The following is a 22,087-nucleotide window of genomic DNA, read 5'->3' as shown; positions in this document are numbered from 1 at the left end:
TATTCTACATTTTTAAAGCTTCCTAGTGGCAGAAGGAATTCGAATCTTCAGAGAGTCTCGGAGATTATTAGTCTTCACTATAAATTAGTATGCAATTTCCTATTACCAATCTGTCTTGAACAATGCCTCCAAAGTTTAAGAAAATTAAAAGTTAAAAATCTCGATCTCCTGACCTCGTGATCAACCAGCCTTGGCCTCCCAAAGTGCTGGGATTACAGGCATGAGCCACCATGCCTGGCCTCACTTTCTCTCTCTTTCTGTCTCTCTCTCTTTCTCTCTCTCTTTCCCCCACTCCTTCCCTTCCTTCTTTCCTGCCCCCTTCTCTGTCTTTTGAGACAGAGTCTAGCTCTATTGTCCAGGCTGGAGTGTAGTGGCAGGACCATGGCTTACTGCAGTCTTGACCTACTCGGCTCAACAATCCTCCCATCTCAGTCTCCCAAGTAGCCAACTCATTCCAATCGGCTTTCATCTGATCACTGCAGTCAAACAGATCTTATGGAGGTTGCCAATGAGCAATGGCTTGCTAAGGCTAAATCTCTGTCTCATTTTGCTTGATCCCTTCCTTAGCAGCAACTAGCACAGTCACGCTTTCCTTGAAACATTTCCTTCTCCAGGCTGGTCGCCTGTCTCACATTCACTGGCAGCTCCTTCTTCATGTCCTTTGCTGGCTCCTCTTTCTTGACTAGACCCCTAAACATGCTGGAAAACTCCAGAGATATCCCTGGTCCTCTTTGCTTTTCTATGAACACTCTTTCCCTACATGATTATATTCACTCCTGAGGATAAAAATTAATTCTCTCAATTTGTCTCTCTAAATCTTTGTATGGCACACACACACACACATACACACACACACACACACACATTCAAATTTAAAATATTTATCTCAAGCCAAGACCTCTTACTCTGCCTTGAACTCTAGAGAGGGAGCCTTGGGTTATTTCTGGTAATATTTCCTAGCAGTTTTCTCTCCTGAAACTATAGTGGGTGCTCAGCCTGGGCAACACAGTGAAACTCTGTCTCGAAAAAACAAACAATAAAGAAAATATGGTAAATATCAGATGTTACAGAAAAATTTCAAATTAAAACAACAATGAGATTCTACTACACATATTAGAATGGCTAAAGTTTAAATGCTGAAGACACCAAATACTGATGAGTATGTCAAGCAACAGGAACTCTAATTCACTGCTGGTGCGAATGCAAAATGGCACAGCCACTTTGGGAGACAATTTGGCAATTTCTTTCAAAAGTAAACATACTCTTACAATGCAATCCAACATTCAGTTCCTTGGCATTTACTCAAAGCACTGAAAACATGCTTACACAAAAATCTGTGTGTGGATGCTTATAGCAGCTTTATTTATAATTGCCAAAACTTGGAAGCAATCTAGGTGCCCTTTAGTCGTTGAATGAATAAATAAACTGTCTTATATTCAGTTGATGGAATAATATTCAACTCTGACAAAGGGCTATCAAGCCCTAAAAAGATATGGAGGAAACCTAAATGCATATTACTAAGTGAAAGAAACCAACCTGAAAAGGCTACATACTGTATGATTCTAACCATATGACATCTGGAAAAGGCAAAACTATGGAGACAATTGAAAGATCGGTGGTTACCAGGAACTGCTGGGAGGAAGCGATGAACAGGTGGAGAACAGGGTTTTTAGGGTAGTAAACCATTCTGTTTGATAGGATAATGGTGGATATATGTTATTATACCTTTGTCCAAACCTATAGACTATACAACATCAAGAGTAAACCAGATGAAACACCTCAAATAATCACTTTATTGACTTATTTATCAGTTCATTCACATTGTACTTTTTAATGAAACTGTGCCACAATTCTGGTATAGTGTCCTAAGTTGGTTTGATTTCTGAACCCTGGCAAACTGGACTGTTTCTAATCCTAAATCAACAGGCTCTACAGAAGTAAATTCACATAAGTACTATGTGTTTAGTTCCTTTTAAGTGCAAAGCATAATTAAGTAATATTTTAAATATACTCAATTGAAATATGTAAAACCAATGGGAGGACCCCTGTTGCAGGGCAAAGGTGGAATTCTACTGGTTGAATAGCCAGATACCAGTAAAATGACTATAGGACCAGTTGCTGTAATTAATATGGTTTTTTTTTAATCTTGCAAAATAATTCTCAAAATTAGGAAGCACATGGAAATATCTTGTCACAATATTAAGGGATTTAAGAACAGCAACAACAATAAAACAAGGGATCGTGACCATGTGAGAGCAGTCTCTGCTTTTAAAGACATGGCATTTTGTTTAACATTGTGAGAAATCCTGTCTTTGTGCTTAAAAATGGGTACCTTATATTAAAATAGTTAAGAATAGTATTTTTCAGTACTTCTGATAGGCCCACCATTGTGCAAGTTTATTTATAGAAATACAAAATGGCTCTTTTTAAAATACACTAAGTACAATTAGTAGCAGATTTATGTCTGTCATAACTGTAAAGTTACAGGAAAAAAAAATCAGTAGAGGGAGAAATTCTACCCACAAAACAAAGAAATATTTTCTAAAACCACTCAGGATAATAACACTAAACGATTAGACTGATGAGATACTATACATAGCATTTAAAATACCTGAAAGCATTGAAAATATCTGAAAATTACATGTGGACTGATAGAACAAAGAAAGTCATTTAGAAAAATAAAATTTAAATTCCCTCTCTACATTAGTTCTTCTATTCTTCATAATCTTTCTACTCATATTTACAAAAGCCAATTTTAATCTCTTCATTTCACAGAAGGCAAAAAGCTCAAAAAGATTTTTTTTTTGCAAAAACAAAAATCTCCTCAGACAGGGCAGTCATACTAAATCCACAAACATGATTTGCTTTTAACAAGAGAGAAACCATGTAAAATGGACTATATAAAAATGCTGAAAATTCAACTTAGGGAAATATATTGTGAATCTAAGGATGCTGACCCTAGTATGATAACCTGGAATTCTGTTACTATGCTAAAAAAGCAGGAATCTAAAGCTGTCACATTTTCTTTACAACCACCACCAACAAAAAAACGTGTACCCGTCTGTTTCTTTTAACCACCACTTCTCCAACTTGAAGAAAAAAGGCAGAACTAGCGATAAATATTTATCTATGGTGCGTGCATACAGCTGACCAAAGTAACTGGTGAACTTCCTCATTTGTGATTTTCCACATAATGGAACACCTTATCTAAGATGGCTGGTTTTTTTTTTTTTTTTCATTCTTATGGTTGTCATTAAGTCATGCTTTAGAGTGTGACACGACATTAAAAAGTGACACATGCGGCCGGGCGCGGTGGCTCACGCCTGTAATCCCAGCACTTTGGGAGGCCAAGGTGGGTGGATCACGAAGTCAGGAGATCGAGACTATCCTGGCTAACATGGTGAAACCCTGTCTCTATTAAAAATACAAAAAAATTAGCCGGGCGCGGTGGTGGGCGCCTGTAGTCCCAGCTACTCGGGAGGCTGAGGCAGGAGAATGGCGTGAACCCGGGAGGCGGAGCTTGCAGTGAGCTGAGATCGCGCCACTGCACTCCAGCCCGGGTGACACAGCGAGACTCTGCTACAAAAAAAAAAAAAAAAAAAAAAAAGTGACACAGGCTTTCATAAAACCACTGTATGTTCTATAACAAAAAATCTTCCCAGAAAGATATGTCTAATAGCAATTCCCAGTGATTCAGACAGCTGCTATTAGTGTTCAGTCATTGCCTAGGCTGTGGTCAGAGGAAACTGAGAGAAGCTCCCTTAGCCATTCAAAGAATATCCATCCCTATGCATCTAGTGGCTGGCTTCTTAAAATGTGGTTCAAGGAGCGGTAGGACCGGGGAGCACGATTTCAGGACCCATCTCTGTCCTGAAATCAGAATTTGCATCTGACAAAGTCCCTAGACACATAAAGTCTAAGAAGCGCTGTTCTGGAAGACTATTCGTTTCTCAGTAGCCCTCTCATTACTATGTTAAGAAACCCCGAATCTCTCATCTATCCTTCAAAATGCCTCATTTACAAATATTTGATCATTCCTACTGATTACTTCTAATATGTGTCTTTTTAACCATTTTAAGCCAAAAGAGAGCAAAATGGAACCCTGCAGACTGACATGGGCGAACTTTGCCAGCACTAAGCAGGAAGGGTGGCTCCCACACTCATGACAGTTGGCATCTGAGCACTTATGATTCACAGCACAGGAACAGTACATCCACTCTATGACACAGGCTAAAATGGAGCAAAATAAAATTGCTTTTATTACCACTGCTAATTCCCACACTTTTCAGGATCTGTTCGAGATTCATTGTTGAAGTATAAGTTGGAGATAAATTGACCTCTGTTGTAGAGACTTGTAAAAGTTAAATGTGAATGTCATAAAGCCAAAGGTTTACCACAATGCCTAGGGCTTGGCAATTGCTAAATATGTGTTAGACCTGCTTCCTTATCACAAGAGCAGCAGTAGAGGATGGTACCATGCGATTTTCTTACTTCTGGCCTGGAGATAGAAGAAGACGATCAATGTTTTATTTCACCTGGAATTTCTGGATATTCTAGTCCATTCTTCAGGCTATTGGAGTCCCAAGGTCTTGCAACTTAAATATCATGCTTCTGGGTTTTTTTAATTTTTTTTTTTTTTTTTTTGAGAGACAAAGTAGCAATATGTTGCCCAGACTGGAGTGCAGTAGCACAATGATAGCTCACTGCAGCTGTGAACTCCTGGGCTGAAGAAATCCTCCCACCTCAGTCTCCTGAGTAGCTAGGACCACTAGTGTGCACCACCACACCCAGCTAATTTTAAAAATTTTTTATAGAGATCAGTTCTCACTCTGTTGCCCTTGCTGGTCTCTAACTCCTGGTCTCAAGTGATCCTCCAGCCTCGGCCTTCCAAAGCATTGTGATTATAGGTGTGAGCCATCACACCTGGCCCATGCTTCTGTTTAAATACTTTATGCCATGGAAATGACTTGGTTCTGTCATCTCGATAACAGACACTGATCTACAGCTCCTGGGGTAGAAACTTTGCCTAGTTCCTTTAATATCTCCATTTCCCTTCTGCAAATGCTCAACATATGTTTGATTAACTTGAATTTTTTATTTAAGGTAGTAATTTTAGCACTTCTACCTTAACACAAACTATGAGCTAATTATATTATTTATAGATAAAACTTGCAGCACAAGCGGCTATGCCACTTGGTTGTTACTTAAGACATGCTGAAAATTTTCTATGATTTTTAAATATTTTCTGGAGACTCCAATGTTTTCAATTTTGAGTAAATAAGACCCTCATGGTATCTCTCACAAAATGCTACTGAGTGACACAGAATGTCCCAAATGAACATCACAGCCTCACTAACTGAATATGTAGCAGGGTCGGTAGGTAGGCTCCTTTTCCTGTGACAATTACTTTTCCTTTCCCACAGTTTGAAGCAATTAAATACCTACGAAGTGCGCCTGTAATCCCAGCATTTCGGGAGGCAGAGGCAGGTGGATCACCTGAAGTCAGGAGTTTGAGACCAGCCTGACTAACATGGTGAAACCCTGTTTCTACTAAACACACACACATACACAAAATAGCCAGGCGTGGTGATGTGCGCCTGTAATCCCAGCTACTGGGGAGACTGAAAATTGCTTGAATCTGGGAGGTGGTGGTTTTAGTGAGCTGAGATCCTGCCATTGCACTCCAGCCTTGGTGACAAGAGTGAAACTCTGTCTCAAAACAAACAAAAAAACAAACAAATGGAGTGCATTTGACTCTTATGGGATATTTTAATGGAGCACAGCTGTTTGATTATCTGCATTAAACCAGACTTTGTTCTTCTATTGTTCCTTCCAAGTTTGTTTTAATAGTTCGGGATGGATGTCGCAAAATTAGTGTCTGCTTGTATATTATGTTTCTAAATAAAAACTCGTGTAGAAAAGTCCATGTGGGTTAACAACACTCAGAACAACTTGTGGAACTCCAGACTGGAGCACACCCATCCCATAATCTGCTGAGGAATCATTGTCTACCTAACTGCTCCTGTTTATTAAACCTATTAATTGCATTTGATACTCTGTCTGCGTCAGTGGTCATTACTCATTAACTTCTCTACTCAAACCAGTGTGCCAACTTAAGGTTTTACTGTGACAGTGAAGGACTCCGCTGTACCCATGCCAGAGATCAGGAGGATAGGCCCTGTTGAGTTGAATACTGAATATCACCCACAGCCATTCCTTCAATAGAGTAAGCGGTATGGAGAAAAACAGGAAAAAAAATCTGTCAGGAAGCAAGGTTTGGAAAAACAGAGTAGTCAAATATTAGAAGTACTCTGATAACTCCTTTGAGATTATTTTGGTCCTCTCACCTCTTCCTACATGCTATGACTCAAGGGCATAAAATTGTTGATACCATTTCTGCGGGAATGATAAAGACAGAGGGGTCCTCTTTTGCCTTCTCCCATTATTACAATATCCTGACTTTTTATCAAACTAATTTCATTATGGGAAGAACTGGAGGCTCTCCGTTGGTGGATAAAATACAAGGCAATTCATTTTAAGACTCTGTGAGATGAAGGCATGTTAGTGGGAACCCTGGATGGGATAGGAAGTAGACTGTCCACACTGGCCAGCGGCAATGAGGAAACAGTATAAACACAAGAGGTGTGGAGGCTGGAATGACAAAGGGAGGGTGCCAAGGACAACTTCTGAAAATGGAGAGAGTAATAAGCCAAGCAGAGGGAACAATGATAAACTTCAGCTATTTAACCATTTTACATAGTGTTGCCTGGTACATGTGGAGGAAAATCAGAGGGAGAAGAAGTTTGTAATGCAGTATTATTCATTAAATTGTACCAGTGCCAGGAAAGTAAGTTAAAACCAAAGCAATGTGACCACTGAATTTTTATCAAGTCATCGTTTTATCTGCATAAATAGAGAAATGCCCACACATGATTGCAAATGTTGTATCTAACATAGGTAAGAAGAGGATTAACACGCAGGGGTGGGGGGCCGGTGGCAGTGAGCTAAAGCAAGCTCCTAGCCAACAAAGCAAAGTGGACATCAAATTGCAAGCCTTAAACCGCTCTGCTCAATGGCATGTTTTGACTTGTGACACTGGTAAGCTCCCCAAATATTTTTAGGACTTTACTGGAAGTGTCAAATGGAGCAAAAGCTTAAGATTTCACTGAAGGTTTAGTAATGCAGCCATGAGATTAGAGCTGTGCCCATGAAGCCTGAAGAGACGAGCAAATTGCAAGGGTTTATTCAAGTCAAACCATTTCAGTTGCTGTTACTTTTCTGTTAGGCTGAGATAAATACAGGTAGATTAACAAATAAACTCATAGATATGAGAGACAGACAGATAATCTAGTGGTTAAAATTCTAAGAAGACTTATACCAGGCTATTTGCATGTGAATTCCAGCTCTGAGGCTTACTTGATGTGTAAGCTTAGGCAAGATACTCCATACTTCTCCTGCCTTAGTTTCTTCATTTTCAAAATGGAAATGAAGAATTTTACCTCACAGGGTTGTTGTGAGGATTAAATGAGATAATGTACAGTGTTTAAAATGATATCGGTTAAACAGTGCTCAATAAATGATATTATATGTTTGAATATTTTAATCAGATAAAAGGCAGTAATACTACATTGTATTTCTTTATTCACGCCCTTTGGGGCAAGTAAGCACCCTCATATGGTACAGAATTTCTCCCAGATTGTCCTAAATTGATCCAACCCTGAGGCTTTCAGCCTTCCAAAGAATGAAATCAGTGCCTCTGGTGACATAATGGCCAGAGGCTCCCTGTATAATATTCATGGTACTCCAAGCTTTGCTGGCTCTCTTAGCTTTATAGAAACAATATACAGAATTATCAACCTTCATCACAGCCCCAGGTTTTTAAATAAACTTTTAAGAATATACTACGTATCTCTTTTTAATTCTCCAGTCACTTGTTTTTTTCTTACGATTTTATTTCAAAATAATATAGATTTAGCTTTGCCAATTTATTTTTAGGGTTTCAGTCTCCCACAGCTTAACATTTGGCCCTCTCTGGAACACATATCCCTTTCCAATATTGCCCATGCTCTTTTAAAGTATCATTAGAATTAAATGTTATAAGTTATAAGTAGTTGTACTGTTAGGAAAAAGAATCTGATTACCCCCAAAAATGTATAGAAATAGGTTCATAATAGCTTTAGGGACATGATTTTGACTTTAAGCAACCCAGAAAATGAGATGCTAGTTTATTTTTGAGAACTTCTAAAGGAGATTTCTAAATCTCCTCTGGTGGCAGCTTTACAGTGATATAAAATAATCATTCCTAGTGGGATGAGAAAAATGCTGAGAATCAGACAGTGGTTCAATCACAGGTACCTCCAAACCCAACTTCCCAAATCACTGGAGCTGGGATGCCAAGGTTGGGGGTGGGGCGTGGGGCTGAAATTTCTATGCTGGAATCACCACATTGACTAAAATCAAACAGATAGTTTTTAAAAGTCTGATTTTTTGGACATAGATGACTTAGATTTGCTGTCCATATCGACCAGACTTCTTAAACTTCACAACTTCACTTGAACTATTGAAGAATCATTGATGATTTTTTTCTTAGAGTTTTCAAAAGTAAAGTCACTTGACTCAGTTGCTCCAAAAAGTCCAGAGCTTTAACGCTAGTATTGAAGGATAAGATATCAGCTGATAATAAATCATACTGCTCTGAAAATAATATAGTTTAGGATTGCATGCTGTGGAAAAGACGATTAGCTGCCCTCTGAAATCCATTCTTCTCTTAGGCACACAGCTAGACTGCATTTCCAGACAGACTCGCTTTTCGTTAGGTGAAACATGAGCTCAAGTTCTATATTGAAATGTGAGCAGAAGGTCTGCCATTATTGGGCTGGGGTTTTTAAAAGAGTAGCCATGCCCGCTCCATGTTCTTTTTCTCTTTCTGCTCGACAAAAAAGAATCCAGCAGTTCTAGGGCAGGAGCTCCCTGCTGAAGACGGCAGAACTTCTGCCAGTCAGGTTTTCAAATGTCTGCATACAGAAGAGGTACCTGCAACAAGGATCTTGCCTTGGACTGATGTACGGGTAAGGAATATGCTTATACTATATGTAAGTTTGGCTTTATTTATTAGTTTAACATAACATTATATACACACACACACATATACACACATATATCTGGCTTTATTTATTAGTTTAACATATCTTAACTATGATATGTGCCATATTTTCAAGTTACACACTCTTACTAAAATCACATGGGAGCAGAGACATCTTAACTTCACTTTCATGCTTTTTACTTTGCCAAAGGTGCTTTCACATGCATTATTGCTTAGGAGTCTCACAACAACCTATGAAAAACAGCAGCTCTAAAAAAATTATAATTTTGTTTTCAAATATTACTCAGTAAGATAACTAGAAAAGCCACAAGTTAAATTAAGAGAAATAAACATATTTTTCAAACTTTTGATATTTTGCAATAGAAAATTCCATGGAACTACAAAAAAATCAGATTTTTAATTTCAAACTTGAGTTGATAATAAATATGCTTTGAAGATTTGTTTCAGTGGTCCAAATTACCAATAAGAAAATGTTACACTTAATGTAATAATTGCCCTTACCTGCTAAAGATGACATATTGATAATGATGCCGCCTTCCCCTCCATTTTGCTTACTCATATAATCCAAACCAAGATAGGTTCCACTGATAACAGAAACCTAATCCGGGGGCATAAGTGAGAAAAGGAACATAGTCATTATCCTTCACCATATTTTCACACAGCAAAGTTTTTACAGCTATTCCAGATACCTAGGGAGATTTCTACAAATATTATCAATGAAAGGTTTTAAAACAGCTTTGTTTTTAAAGTTAGTCATTAAACCTGGATTCTTTTTGTTTGCCTAATCATTGTGGAGCTTGTCATATATCTGCAAAACTTCACTTAGTTGCCCAATATGAGATTTTATGCTACAGGTTGTATTCCAAAAATGTCTATTACTTTCACTCAATTCTCAACATCTTCAATAATTCCATACATTCTTTTTGTTTTCTAAATGTTGGACACAAAATTTATTTACCCTTCTTCTCTGCATATGGTTCTCATGTTTCTGTATTCCACACTTACCTACTCTGTTTAATTCTCTTGGATCTTGGAATATAGAATAGTGCTTACCCTTGATTTCCTAGAGATTTAATTTTCTCTCTTTTTCTTTCTAATAGAAATTCTATTTTGCTCCTGTATCTACCTTCTCTCCATACAATACAGAGGAAGGTGGTCTGCCCACATGTAATGTAGACACTGATTAGTTAATTTAATTCAGTCACGGAAATCCCATTCTCCTTGACAGTGGCTGGTTTCAGAACCAGCAAGTAACCCAGTTTTGGTCAGTGAGAACTGGAAGGCAATCAGCTAGAGATGGGAACAGGATGGATGCTACTGAGAAATTTTTTGTTGCTCTTAAAAAAAAACAGAAGAAATGGTTACATTGCCTGCTCTATATGAATGTCATAACTTAAATGGACAACCTGTATTTCCTAGTATCCTAAAGATGAAACTGACATAAAGAATGATCAGCGGGAGGGCTGACAGGACTCTGGGCCCTGATGATATCATTGGCCTGTAAGATCAAGCAATCCTGAACTCCGTGTTGTGTGAAATCACATAAATGTTTTATCCAGTTTAAGTGGTGATTTTCAGTTAGCTGGACATCTGGTCTTTAGTAATGTCTATCACTAAATTTTGTTAATCACTGCTTACAGCTATCCTTTTGATAGTTTACTGTCTTGCCACTTATATCCAAGTGTAGGCACTTTTCCTGTTTTATTTTAATCACTACCAAAAAAAAAAAAATAGAAAAAACAAAAAACAAAAAACGTGTGAAATCAACATTTCAGACCTTAGTTTTCCTTTTGGATTTAAGAATTCCTATCCCTTCCAGCTCAGACTTTTAAAAAAGGAAAATTCTTTTTTGACATCTTAATTCTTATTTTTTTCATGCTTTACAATACTGCAAAGAAAACGATACAATAGGTAACAAGTCTGAAACGGAGGTTACACACGTGTTTACCTTCTTTTTATCTTAAAAATTTCCTTTGAAGTTTTTTTTACAAGGATTCAGACATACTTCTCCTACCTAATAGTAGCTCTAGAACAAGAAAGGAAATCGGAGATTCTATTCACTTAAGCCATGTGTCAGTTTGCTATTAAGTAGGCTTAGGGAGAATGAATAAAATCTCCACATGATTTTTTTTAGAAAGGAAAACCAAAACATTAATTGTTTATATAAGAAGAAAAAGATGTAGATGGCTGAAATTACTGAAGCCAGTTAGATTCTGTTAGTTTCTGCAGAAGTCTCCAGCATGTCTGAACAAAACTTTTGTTCATGCATATTGGTACTATGCTTTTATTCTCAGGTATTACAGCTTTGATGACACCCCACTGTTGTGTTTTCAACATGAACAAGATGAAGCCAGATAGAAAATTTGGGAATATTTAAGATTTATTTTTAAAAAGCAATATTTATCTTTAGGTCTTTGGTGGAGGAAGGCAAGGGATTATTTTTCTCATCCAGTATCAGGTTAAGAACTGGGCAATTATTCAAATGAAAGAGTTCAAAGGATGAATCTGCAAGACAGGGTCTAATGCTTTGACTGTGTAGAGATGATATTTTTCACTTTTCCTCCTTTATTATAACAATGTATTCCTTATTCTAGACTATATATGCGTGCGTGCGTGTGTGTGTGTGTCTGTATATTATATATGCTTCACCATGTTGGCCAGGCTGGTCTTGAACTCCTGACCTCAACTGATCCACCTACCTCAGCCTCCTAAAGTGCTGGGATTACAGGCATGAGCCACCGTGCCTGGCCATAAAATGTAGATTCTGATGCTCTGGACGGGAAGTGTAATTTATTGAATGAATTCTATGCAGTGGCACTGTGCTGGATGTTCACATAAACCATGGTTTATTTAACTGTAACAGTCCTTAGAGATAGGGAGTTTTCCTTCCTCCCTGGGAAGTTCAATATGAGAGAAATTAAATAAAAGTTTATAAGTTATAGATTCAGGACTGGATTCTAATTTTGACTAATCCCAAAGAAATATATTTCCCAGTGCAAATCTTTAGTCAATAAGTGCATTTCAGAAAAAAAAAAAATGACTATCAATATTCATCTATTTTGTTTAAATCTTATTTGAACATATTGACCCACTTTTGCCTAGTGTTCCATTATTGGAATACTAAGCATGTGAGAGTTCTTTATATCCTACTGCTCAAGGTCATCACCAAGGTCTAATTTTTAACTCATGCAAAAATTCAAAATAGTGCAACCTCTGGCATAAACGGGTTAAGGAATTCAATGTATATTAGTTAAATGTCAAAATTAGACTATAAGTTCCACATCAGTGGGCATGAACATATTTAAGTTTATTGAAACTTCAGGAAGTTACAAGACTACATGACAGAATTACCGTTCCAATATTCATAGTTAAGTTTCCCTCTGCCCAATTGCCAGCACGACTGTTGATAGTTTTGCAAAGACTATTCTTTCCTGAACATTTCTTTTTTTTTTTTATTTTATTTTGTTTTTCAATATGGAGTCTCACTCTGTCGCCCGGGCTGGAGTACAGTGTCGCCATCTCGGCTCACTGCAAGCTCTGCCTCCCGGGTTCATGCCATTCTCCTGCCTCTGCCTCCCGAGTAGCTGGGACTACAGGTGCCCGCCACCACGCCTGGCTAATTTTTAGTATTTTTAGTAGAGACTGTGTTTCACCATGTTAGCCAGGATGGTCTTGATCTCCTGACTTCGTGATCTGCCCACCTCGGCCTCCCAAAGTACTGGGATTACAGGCGTGAGCCACCGCACCCAGCCTCCTGAACATTTCTTCTGTTTTCTGAACAGCTATAAATAATGGTGCTGTTATTGACTTCAGACTAAGGAGGAAGTATAAAATAGCCTAATGCAAACAAAAGACTGGGAAAAGGTTTAGTGGGAAGAAGGATGAGATCAGCAAAGTGAAAAATAAGGAGTAAATTTGATAAGGAGTAAAAGTGGAAGGACAGATGATACTGTTTGGAAGAACTAATCTATTTGGAAAGCAATGCACTGAAACATAAAACTGAATACTCTCATGTATGCAAAATATCATATACAGGTAATGGCAGTTGACCCAGTAACTATTAACTAACATCTATAAGGACACGAAACAATAGTTATCTGCCTTGAAAGAACTTGTGGTTTACTAGCATGAATAGCATGAATTATGTATATATTAAAATAATTCTAATAAAATTAAAAAACTAGTAAGCCCTATGAGAATGGTATAAATATGTTGTACAGTATTTCAGAAGAGGGAGAGATATATGGTAAGGTCCTTTAAGAGGTTACTCATGGACAGGGGCAGTAATACAGAAAAACATGCAAAAGAACAAACAAGACCCAAGGAGGCAAATTAAATCCAGAGCAGAGTTTCAAAAGAGGGTTATATAAACTACACACAAATATTTGCATTACGATAACAGAGATAATCAAGTTGGAAGTAGAATGATTGGTCGGATTCTACTCTTGCAATGGGTTTAGGTAGGAGAGGAAGTAACATATTTTTAAGTAATACATTGGTAACAAAGTTTACATGATGTTTTCTCTATGTAAAGTTATGTCATCAGTTTCCGATGTTAAGCTAAAAAGTGGCCTATGTCAGCAGAGTCCCAAGAAAAATAAAGGCTGGATAAATTTCAATGGAGAAGGAACTAGGACTGTTAGTTTTAACTAAAGGATCACAATAAAATTCCCCTGGTCTTCCAGAACTTCCAATTTGCCCATGATATTGGCACTTTCCAGCTCAGAGCAGGTATTCACACAGGCTACATTAAAGCAAACATGCCCGCCCTCTCAGCTGGATGAAGATGTCAGCGGAATTCTGTAACTTTGTAAAAATCGCCTCAATATTTCCATGTTTCTTTATGTTAACTGTAATCATTGCACACTGTTTCTGACAGCTGATTTCTCAGAGAAAAAACACAGCAAGTGTCCATTAGGAAGTCACCGCATATAGGAACTATATACTCTATTAATTTTATCTGTAAAAATATCTGTAGATATTACTGATGAAGCTATTACAAATATCAGTAGCAATGTTAAAGAGATAAACGTGTTGTGCAGGTTGTGCTTTTTCACTGGGATAGCCTGGTTCAAAGAAAATCTCATCATTTAATGTGGTTTTGGAAAGTGGCATGAGTCTATATTCTTAAAAATCCCTGCAGTTCCCAATTAGCTATATTTTCAAAATGTTTGTTTTATCAGGCTACTAAAAGATGTAATGAAATAACAATTCTTTTTTTTTTGAGACGGAGTCTCACTCTGTCGCCCCGGCTGGAGTGCAGTGGCCGGATCTCAGCTCACTGCAAGCTCCGCCTCGCGGGTTCACGCCATTCTCCTGCCTCAGCCTCCCGAGTAGCTGGGACTACAGGCGCCCGCCACCTCGCCCGGCTAATTTTTTGTATTTTTAGTAGAGACGGGGTTTCACCGTGTTAGCCAGGATGGTCTCGATCTCCTGACCTCGTGATCCGCCCGTCTCGGCCTCCCAAAGTGCTGGGATTACAGGCTTGAGCCACCGCGCCCGGCCGAAATAACAATTCTTAATAAGTCAGGGGTAACCTCCGAAGAGTAAATATAAAATGCAGAGTTTTTTTTTTTTTTTTTTACCAGCCTAAGAAAATTAAAGCTATATAATGCATTTAGGTAAGAAACAGTAAAAGAATAAAAACAAAAAGAAAACAATAAACATTAAAGTATAAATCAGAAGTTTAACTTTAAAAAAAAATTAAAAATCAATAAATTATAATAATTAGCAACTTATCCTCTGAATATTATATATTTATAATATATAGAGTCTAAACTTATAGAATTACTAAAAGAGGTAGGCAAACTGACATTTGCCATTTGAGATAAGAATGCCTCTGTTGAGAAATGAACAGATCAAGGACATAAAAGGAAGCCAAGATATAGATGACACCCAAGCCAAATAAGAACATTATAAGAAAAGAAAATTAAGGATAATACAATTTCTAAGTACAGAAGCACAAATACTAAATTAGGAATTTAAAAAATTCAGTGGTATATTAAACATTCATATACCATAATAATGTAAGATTTAGCCAAGAGATGTAAGTATGATTCACAGTCAGAATATCTCATTTCAATACATTTCTAGCCTAAAGCAGAAGAAGGTCACAGAACTGTCTCAACTCAGAAAAATCAGCTATCAGTTCTCTCCAAACACATGTATGTATATTTGCAATTAGAATCCCAAAAAGATTTTGAGGGAAACTTGACAGTTTCAAGTTATTTTCAAATATAATGAACCAGGTACACTGGAGAAAAAGTTTTAAAAGAACTGCAAAGAAGGTATTCATACTGTAAAATAGAATCTTCTTTCTTAATTAAAAGATTTCAGGTAAAATTCAACATCCTTTCATGTTAAAAAATTTTCAACAACATAGCCATCGAAGTAGCATAAAGCGAACATCATACTGAGTGGGAAAAAGCTGGAAGCATTCCCCTTGAGAGCTGAAACAAGACAAGGATGCCAAGTCTCACCATCACATTCAACATAGTACTGGAAATCCAAGCCAGAGCAACCTGGTAAGAGAAAGAAATAAGGGCATCTAAACAGGAAGAGAGGAAGTCAAGCTATCTTTGTTTGCAAACAATATGATTCTATACAGAGAAAACACCATACTCTCTGCACAAAGGTTCCTAGAACTGATAAACAATTTAAGTTACATTTCAGGATACAAAACCAATGTACAAAAATCAGTAATGTTTCCAAACACCAATAATATCCAAGCTAAGAGGCAAATCAAGAATGCAATCCCATTTACAACAACCACAAAAAGAATAAAATACCTACGAATACAGCTAACCAGTGAGGTGAAAGATCTCTACAATGAGAATTGTAAAACACTACTGAAAGGAATCAGAGTCATTATTAAATGAAAAAACATTCCATGTTCATGGATAGGAAGAATCAATATTGTTAAAATGGCCATACTGCCCAAAGCAATTTACAGATTCAATGCTATTCCCACCAAACTACCATCATCATTTCCACAGAATTAAAAAAAAATTCATATGGAATCCAAAGAGTCACAATAGTCAAAGCAATTCTAAGTAAAATGAACAAAGCTGGAGGCATCACACTACTCGACTTCAAACTATACAAGCCTACAGTAACCAAACAGCATGATACTGGTGCAAAAACAGATACATAGACCAATGGAACAGAATGGAGAAGCCAGAAATAAAGTTGTACACCTACAATCATCTGATCTTTGACAAAATCAACAAAAACGAGCATGGGGAAAGGATGCACTATTCAATAAATGGTGCTGGAATAACCAGGTATCCATATGCAGAAGACTGAAACTGGACCCCTTCCTCACACCATTTTCAAAATCAACTGAAGATGAATTAAAGACTTATATATAAAACCTAAAACTATACAAATCCCAGAAGAAAACACAAAACACCCCATTCTGAACACATGCCATGGCAAAGATCTCATGATGAAGTCTCCAAAAGCAATTGCAATAAAACCAAAAATAGAGAGATAGGACCTAATTAAACTAAAGAGCTTCTGCACAGCAAAAGAAACTATCAAAGCAGTAAACAGATAACCTACAGAACTGGAGAAACTATTCGCAAACTATGGATCTGACAAAGTTCTAATATGCAGAATATATAAGGAACTTTTAACAAATCAAGCAAAAACAAAACAACCCCATTAAAAAAAGGGCAAAGGACATAAACAGACTTTTGTGACTGCTTCTCAGAAGAGGACAGACACATGGCCAACAAATATAAAAAATGTGCTCAGTATCACTAATCATCAGAGAAATGCAAATCAGAACCACAATGAAATATAATTTCACAGCAGTCAGAATGGCTATCATTAAAAAGTAAAAAAATAAGTAAATAATGGATGCTGACTTGGCGAGGTTGCAGAGAAAAGAGAACACTTATATGCTGCTGGTAGGAAAGTAAAGACGGACACCACGGAAAGCATTTTGGAGCTTTTCTCGAAGAACTTAAAACAGAACTACCATTCAACTCAGCAACCCCATTACTGGGTATATACCCAAAGGAACATAAATCATTCTACCAAAAAAGACACAGCACTCATATGGTCATCACAACACTATTCACAATAGCAAAGACAGAATCAACCTAGATGCCCATCAGTGGTGGACTGGATAAAGAAAATGGGTTCATATGCAACATGAAACACTATGCACCCATAAAAAAGGAAGTCATGTTGGTTGCAACAACATGGATGCAGCTGGAGGTCATTATCCTAAGCAAACTAATGCAGGAACAGAAAATCAAATACCTCATGTTCTCACTTACAAATAGGAACAAAACATTAAGCACATATGGATACAAAGTGGGGAACAACAGTCACCAAGGTCTACTTGAGGATGAAGGGTGGGAGAAGGGTGAGAGTGGGAAAACTATCTGTGGGTTGCTATGACCATTATCTAGGTAATGAAATTATCTGTGCACCAACCCCAGTGACACACAATTTACTTGGGTAACAAATCTTCACATGTACACCCTGAACCTAAAATGAAAGTTGAAAAAGGAAAACCAACAAAAATAATTTAAAAATTTTAAAAATTAAAAGAAAATTGTAATTTAGGTATCTTTCAAGTTTCAGGAGCAATTTTGTACTCTTCTCAAGGTAGGACTTACAGATTTAGCTCTTTCGTGGTGTAGTGTCATCCTCATTGCCTCTATCAAGTTATTATAGCAGTTAGGTAATTACTCATGGGCATTTGAATTTAAGTAAAAAATGTATTGACTAAGCACTATCTTCAAGATATTGTGTTGATTACTGAAGGAGAAACAAAGAAAAACACAACCCAGTTCTTGTTTTTGTGGAGTTTATAATGTACTAGGAGGATATCATGAAGTAGGAGGCCACTCCCTGTACCTTTATACACACACAGTGGCCAAATTGTACAATTACCTGCTTGTTAGATTGGTGAGAATGACCTCAGCAAGGGCAGGGTGACCCCAGGCACAGCCTATTTGACATTTTGTTTTAGTCAACATTTGATTTTTACTAAACTCCAATATCTTAAGTCAAGGGCATTTATAGAAATGAGATACCCACAAACTCATGACTCAATGGATAAAAGAGAAAATTTTATTTCTTAATTCTACCATTTTTAAGAGCTAAATAATTATTAAACATTGTGTAAATCATACACACACACACACACACACACACCATGAACTTTCAGGATAAAAAGTCCTACTAATTACAAAGTTCAATTGTCACTTTAATTTTGTTTTCTGTTACATTCTGGCATTTAATTAAGATTATTTTTAAATAAATAAGTCAGCGGTTGACCAGCTTTTTCTGTAAAGGGCCAGACTAAATATTTTAGTCATTGAACGCCACAGGATCTGCTACAAATATTAAACTTTGCCCCTGTATCATGAAAATAGCCAATGACAATACTTAAATGAATGACTGTGGCTGTGTTGCAATAAAACTTTATAGACACTGAAAGTTGAATTTCATATAATCATATGATTCTTCTCTTGAATTTCTCAACCATTTAGAAATGTGAAAAGGTATTTTTAGCTTGCAGGTCGTACCAAAAGAGCTGGCAGGCTATTTTGACCTGTGGGTCATAGTCTGCCAAGTCCTGAGTTAAGCAATCAATTATATTTTATTCGTGCTTCTTTCTAATATTTTCAGACAGACTTACTTTCATAATTAAATGTCTTCCTTTTTATCAAAGAAAATGCTTTTATCTAGCTTTCTGTAACTTCCCTTTTTCTATATTGTAGGTCATTGTTTTGTTTCTATGACTTCAAGAACTGTTTTTTCTTTATAAAAATCATGTTATTAAATAATTATAGACAAGAAACATAGCTGAGATAACTCACCAAATTGATTTGCAGAGTTTTTTCCCAGTTTTTCTCATTATTCACTCCAGCATTATTGACCAAAATGTCCAATCTTCCAAAGTGGTCTACAACTTTTCTAAAAGTGTCTAATTATAAAACAAGACATTACTGATACATTCTTATTTTCCATGTATACATTTAAATCATGTCCTATGCCATGAGAGGAATTTTAGTTTATTTACCCTCACACTGAAAATTATTAAACTCATGGGCTGACTGTAATTAATTCCTTGCTTCTCAACGTGTGGTTTGTGGACTAGAAGCATCAATCTGGCAGCTTGGTAAGAATGCAGAATTTTGCAGACACCACAGACCAACTGAATAAGAATCTTAACTTTAACATATTCATATATGATTTGTATGCATATTGAAGTTCTATAAGCAGTAACTTAATGGGGTAAATTTTAGAGAGCTGAGCTCAAATCCTAAGCTAAGAGCTCGCTGAAGTCAGTTAGGGCAAGCAACATCTCTTAGTCCCTGAGAAGTTACTGAAGCTCTGCAGCTTACACTATGGTAAACATCCTGTTCTATAAGCCACATTAAATTCATAAAGTGTTACGTTAATACAAGTATTCTTGTGTATTCAGATCTATTATGCATGTTTGGGGGAGTTTTTATATCTTAGCAAAAGTCTACTTTTCATTCAGTTGATTTTATTTGATTACTGAAACTTCAATGTTTACTATTTCCTTCTTCTTTCTCACTACTATTACTACTTCAGATTACTAGTTTGTATAAAACTATGTTCAAACAGGATAAAGTTGGCACGGATTCTGAGGCCTGAATGTCTTTCATTACACTGTCCAATCACATGTCTATTGTTTCTCAAAGCAGCCTTTGACATAGTTCTAATTGATTTAAACTGTTTCCCTGAGCCTTTGATCATTCATTCTACTTCTATTATTTTATACTATGGATAAAAATTGTGGTTATTTGTCTATATGATAGAAATATATTCTCAGGTCTCTAGGCCAACATATGAAGTCCTTAAAAACAGTAGGTCAGCATAAGCTTAATTTTGATTGAAATAAATTCATATAATCATTACCAACCACCAGACATATTGGGGAAGACATGGATTAATCAGTTCCCATACGGATAAATTACTATGCTAGTCGTTTACTAAAAACATTTTCAAGATTTCCTAATATGCACCTTTTACACTCACTGCTTGGGAATGGAAGAACAAAAAAATACAATACAAACTGTTTACTTTTTCATAGATTTTTTTTTTTTTTTTTTTTTTTTTGAGTCAGTCTTGCTCTGTCTCCCAGGCTGGAGTGCAGTGGTGTGATCTCGGCTCACTGCAAGCTCCGCCTCCTGGGTTCACGCCATTCTCCTGCCTCTGCCTCCCGAGTAGCTGGGACTACAGGTGCCCGCCACCACGCCTGGCTAATTTTTAGTATTTTTAGTAGAGACTGTGTTTCACCATGTTAGCCAGGATGGTCTTGATCTCCTGACTTCGTGATCTGCCCACCTCGGCCTCCCAAAGTACTGGGATTACAGGCGTGAGCCACCGCACCCAGCCTCCTGAACATTTCTTCTGTTTTCTGAACAGCTATAAATAATGGTGCTGTTATTGACTTCAGACTAAGGAGGAAGTATAAAATAGCCTAATGCAAACAAAAGACTGGGAAAAGGTTTAGTGGGAAGAAGGATGAGATCAGCAAAGTGAAAAATAAGGAGTAAATTTGATAAGGAGTAAAAGTGGAAGGACAGATGATACTGTTTGGAAGAACTAATCTATTTGGAAAGCAATGCACTGAAACATAAAACTGAATACTCTCATGTATGCAAAATATCATATACAGGTAATGGCAGTTGACCCAGTAACTATTAACTAACATCTATAAGGACACGAAACAATAGTTATCTGCCTTGAAAGAACTTGTGGTTTACTAGCATGAATAGCATGAATTATGTATATATTAAAATAATTCTAATAAAATTAAAAAACTAGTAAGCCCTATGAGAATGGTATAAATATGTTGTACAGTATTTCAGAAGAGGGAGAGATATATGGTAAGGTCCTTTAAGAGGTTACTCATGGACAGGGGCAGTAATACAGAAAAACATGCAAAAGAACAAACAAGACCCAAGGAGGCAAATTAAATCCAGAGCAGAGTTTCAAAAGAGGGTTATATAAACTACACACAAATATTTGCATTACGATAACAGAGATAATCAAGTTGGAAGTAGAATGATTGGTCGGATTCTACTCTTGCAATGGGTTTAGGTAGGAGAGGAAGTAACATATTTTTAAGTAATACATTGGTAACAAAGTTTACATGATGTTTTCTCTATGTAAAGTTATGTCATCAGTTTCCGATGTTAAGCTAAAAAGTGGCCTATGTCAGCAGAGTCCCAAGAAAAATAAAGGCTGGATAAATTTCAATGGAGAAGGAACTAGGACTGTTAGTTTTAACTAAAGGATCACAATAAAATTCCCCTGGTCTTCCAGAACTTCCAATTTGCCCATGATATTGGCACTTTCCAGCTCAGAGCAGGTATTCACACAGGCTACATTAAAGCAAACATGCCCGCCCTCTCAGCTGGATGAAGATGTCAGCGGAATTCTGTAACTTTGTAAAAATCGCCTCAATATTTCCATGTTTCTTTATGTTAACTGTAATCATTGCACACTGTTTCTGACAGCTGATTTCTCAGAGAAAAAACACAGCAAGTGTCCATTAGGAAGTCACCGCATATAGGAACTATATACTCTATTAATTTTATCTGTAAAAATATCTGTAGATATTACTGATGAAGCTATTACAAATATCAGTAGCAATGTTAAAGAGATAAACGTGTTGTGCAGGTTGTGCTTTTTCACTGGGATAGCCTGGTTCAAAGAAAATCTCATCATTTAATGTGGTTTTGGAAAGTGGCATGAGTCTATATTCTTAAAAATCCCTGCAGTTCCCAATTAGCTATATTTTCAAAATGTTTGTTTTATCAGGCTACTAAAAGATGTAATGAAATAACAATTCTTTTTTTTTTGAGACGGAGTCTCACTCTGTCGCCCCGGCTGGAGTGCAGTGGCCGGATCTCAGCTCACTGCAAGCTCCGCCTCGCGGGTTCACGCCATTCTCCTGCCTCAGCCTCCCGAGTAGCTGGGACT

At 37.0% G+C, this 22,087-nt stretch overlaps 1 protein-coding gene across 9 annotated transcripts in view; it reads right to left on the bottom strand.

Moving 5' to 3' along the window:
* HPGD (hydroxyprostaglandin dehydrogenase 15-(NAD)) overlaps positions 1 to 22,087 on the bottom strand; it is a 35,300-nt gene that overhangs the window by 8,124 nt on the left and 5,089 nt on the right. For 6 of the 9 annotated variants that reach the window (XM_011959599.1, XM_011959595.1, XM_011959597.1 and 3 more), the window contains 2 exons: positions 18,946 to 19,052; positions 9,605 to 9,701 (listed from right to left, as the gene is read on the bottom strand). The exons of 1 other annotated variant lie outside the window; for it this stretch is intronic. In XM_011959599.1, coding sequence (XP_011814989.1) covers positions 9,605 to 9,662 — 58 coding nt within the window. In that variant the 5' untranslated portion in view covers positions 9,663 to 9,701; positions 18,946 to 19,052. Of the gene's footprint in view, positions 1 to 7,623; positions 9,034 to 9,604; positions 9,702 to 18,945; positions 19,053 to 22,087 lie in introns of those variants that run through there. 2 more of the 9 variants (XM_011959598.1, XM_011959600.1) reach the window with 2 other exon arrangements.

Source organism: Colobus angolensis, unplaced genomic scaffold, assembly GCF_000951035.1.
Source record: "Colobus angolensis palliatus isolate OR3802 unplaced genomic scaffold, Cang.pa_1.0 Scaffold5, whole genome shotgun sequence".
NCBI lineage: Eukaryota > Metazoa > Chordata > Mammalia > Primates > Cercopithecidae > Colobus > Colobus angolensis.
Note: the sequence above shows the minus strand (reverse complement) of the source record. Positions and strands in the feature narration are given on the sequence as shown.